Source organism: Glycine max, chromosome 11 (assembly GCF_000004515.6).
Source record: "Glycine max cultivar Williams 82 chromosome 11, Glycine_max_v4.0, whole genome shotgun sequence".
Lineage (NCBI taxonomy): Eukaryota > Viridiplantae > Streptophyta > Magnoliopsida > Fabales > Fabaceae > Glycine > Glycine max.
The window spans coordinates 26,841,326-26,843,958 of record NC_038247.2 but is presented as its reverse complement, the minus strand read 5'-3'; the positions used below and the strand labels follow the sequence as shown (position 1 = coordinate 26,843,958).

The following is a 2,633-nucleotide window of genomic DNA, read 5'->3' as shown; positions in this document are numbered from 1 at the left end:
CATAATATGGTCGTTGGAAATAAAGTACATATCTATAGTCATCTATGAAGAACTCTATAAAATAACACCCTCATGTCTCTTATCTTGGCAACAACCAGCATCTATCTTACTTGGAATTTTAAACTCAAACTGCTACCTTACAAGTTACAACTATGACAGCCCAGAAACACTCCTCAAAAGAAGAGCAATATAAACAAGTTGATCGGTGTTAGGACAGTTAGAAAGTCCACATTATTGCTACCCCCAAGTTCCAAATATACACAATGAGGCATTATATTTTTTTTATCCCTAAGAATCGAAAATAGTGTAAGAGATTTTACAATAACTCACGCCTTATTAACTCATACACCTTATTTAATTAATTGAGCAAAACCCCTTGACGTGAGGCACTGCATTCATTAGTATAAAATGGTTTCAATTTGGGAGGGAGGGTCAGCATCATCTAGAGCCCCTCATATGGCAATGGCAACAACAACCATAGAGGAGACAAAAAATGTTGCTATCATCTTTGGGGTCACTGGACTTGTTGGGAGAGAGTTGGCTAGGAGGCTTCTTCTTTTAGAACCTTCTTGGAAGAAGGTTTATGGCATAGCTAGAAACCCCGAAACACTACCAACCCTTATTATAAGCCCTTGTTACCATTTCATCTCTTGCAATATGCTGAACCCTTTGGAGACTCAGAAGAAGCTGTCTTGCTTGCAAGATGTGACTCATATGTTTTGGGTCACATGGGCCAGCCAGTTCCCATCAGAGACACAAGAAAGTTGTGAGCAGAACAAGGCCATGATGTGCAATGCTTTGAATACTATGCTCTCAGTAGCTAAGAATCTGAAGCATGTTTCCCTTCAGACAGGAACCAAGCACTATATATCACTGCATCCCCCCTTTGATGAAGAGAAGCTCCAATTTTACTACTACCATGAAGAGTTTCCCAGAATGAGCAAATCCCTTAATTTCTACTATGCCTTAGAAGATTTGCTCATGGAGAAACTGAGTGGTAAGGTGTCTTGGTCTGTGCATAGGCCTGGTTTATTGTTTGGTAGTTCTGTTAGGTCATTTTATAACTTCATGGGGAGCTTGTGTGTTTATGGTGCTATTTGTAAACATTTGAGGCTCCCTTTTGTGTTTGGAGGGACAAGGAAGTGTTGGGAGGAGTCATATATTGATGGATCAGATGCAAGACTTGTAGCTGATCAACATATTTGGGCAGCAAAAAACAGTGACATGATTTCCACCAATGGCCAAGCCTTCAACTCAATCAATGGCCCAAGTTTCACTTGGAAGGAGATTTGGCCTATTATTGGGAAGAAATTGGAAGTGCAAGTTCCTCAAGAAATGCTTGTGGAGAGCTTTTGGTTTTCAAAAGCCATGGCTGGGAAGGAGGATGTTTGGGAAGAGATTGTGGAATCTGATGCAATCCTACCCCGCAAGGGCATTGGATAGAAAACTGCAAGTAGATTGGGCCAGATCGTTTCCCTTTGAAACTCTTGGGGAGCAGAGATAAAGTTGATGGACTTGGTTTTGGTGCAAGGTACAAGACATTGAATTCAATATTGTATTGGATTGATTGCATGAGAGATGAGAAGCTAATTCCCTAGAGGCTTCTTAATTCTTATTGCTAGCTTTGACTTCAACTTTGAAGATGTGTTTGGTACCAGAAATTTATGGAGCACCAGAAGATGGGGTTTTTCCTTAAGAAAATTAGTGGCAGGGTGGTTTACATGTGCTGGTTGACTAGCCCTTTATTGCTGCATAGTTTACTAGTTTATATACAGATGGAATCATCCAATTTAATAATATATATAACTTATTTTCTACATTACTGTCCCCTGGTGTCACTTATGTGTGGCTACAGGTGGAGGGGTTGCTTTGTCCACTTTCCACGTTTTCTTTTTCTTCTGTTTTTGCAGTAACCATATAGTAATTAAAAGAAAAATTCTCTAAGATAACATGGTGTATCAAACGTTCAGGTTGCTCTCTTTTAAGTCCTTTCTTCTGGTCATATTTGAGACCATGTAAATTTGAGTAATGCTGTATCAAATGTTCAACACGGTATATTACTTTTTCATTTCAATAATTACAAATTAAAAAGGTAATATCTTCAATATCACAAATATAAACAGTATTCAATATTTTTTACATTTGGTGACTAGGAAGATTTATAAGAAGATTTTGGAATTATTCTAATTAAATGAAAGAACTTCTAAGGTAGAGACCAATAACCATTAGCACCATCCGCAGATAGACATACAAAATTCAACCGAGACAAACTAATGCTCCAATGGTGTAACTCAATAGGCCAGGAGTCGAGGATATTAAAGAATTGTTTGATTCTTCTAATGTAGAAATGCAATTTTAATTTTTGAAGAAAAGTGTAAAGCTATAATTTAATTTTCATTCTTTTGTCCCTTTTTATCTCCCCGGCCTTTCCCTTCTAACTGCAACCAGGAGCTCTATTAACAGTCCCTTGATAGGGTCCCATAGAGTATTTTTTTATGAAACTCTATTCTTAACTCTTGGATAATTCAATTAAACCTTTCACGTATTCTGACCGTATACTGTGAATATGAATATTTATATTATTTAGCTGAACATAATTATTATATCTTATCATTCTATTTCTATATGTAATA

General features: G+C 37.2%; 1 protein-coding gene across 1 annotated transcript; it reads left to right on the top strand.

The window, feature by feature from the left end:
* LOC100805959 (3-oxo-Delta(4,5)-steroid 5-beta-reductase) lies at positions 1–2,047 on the top strand. The gene has a single exon (XM_041006490.1). It carries the CDS (start codon positions 409–411, stop codon positions 1,441–1,443), a length of 1,035 nt encoding a protein of 344 aa, XP_040862424.1. The 5' UTR covers positions 1–408; the 3' UTR covers positions 1,444–2,047.
* The last annotated feature ends 586 nt before the right edge of the window (positions 2,048–2,633 follow it).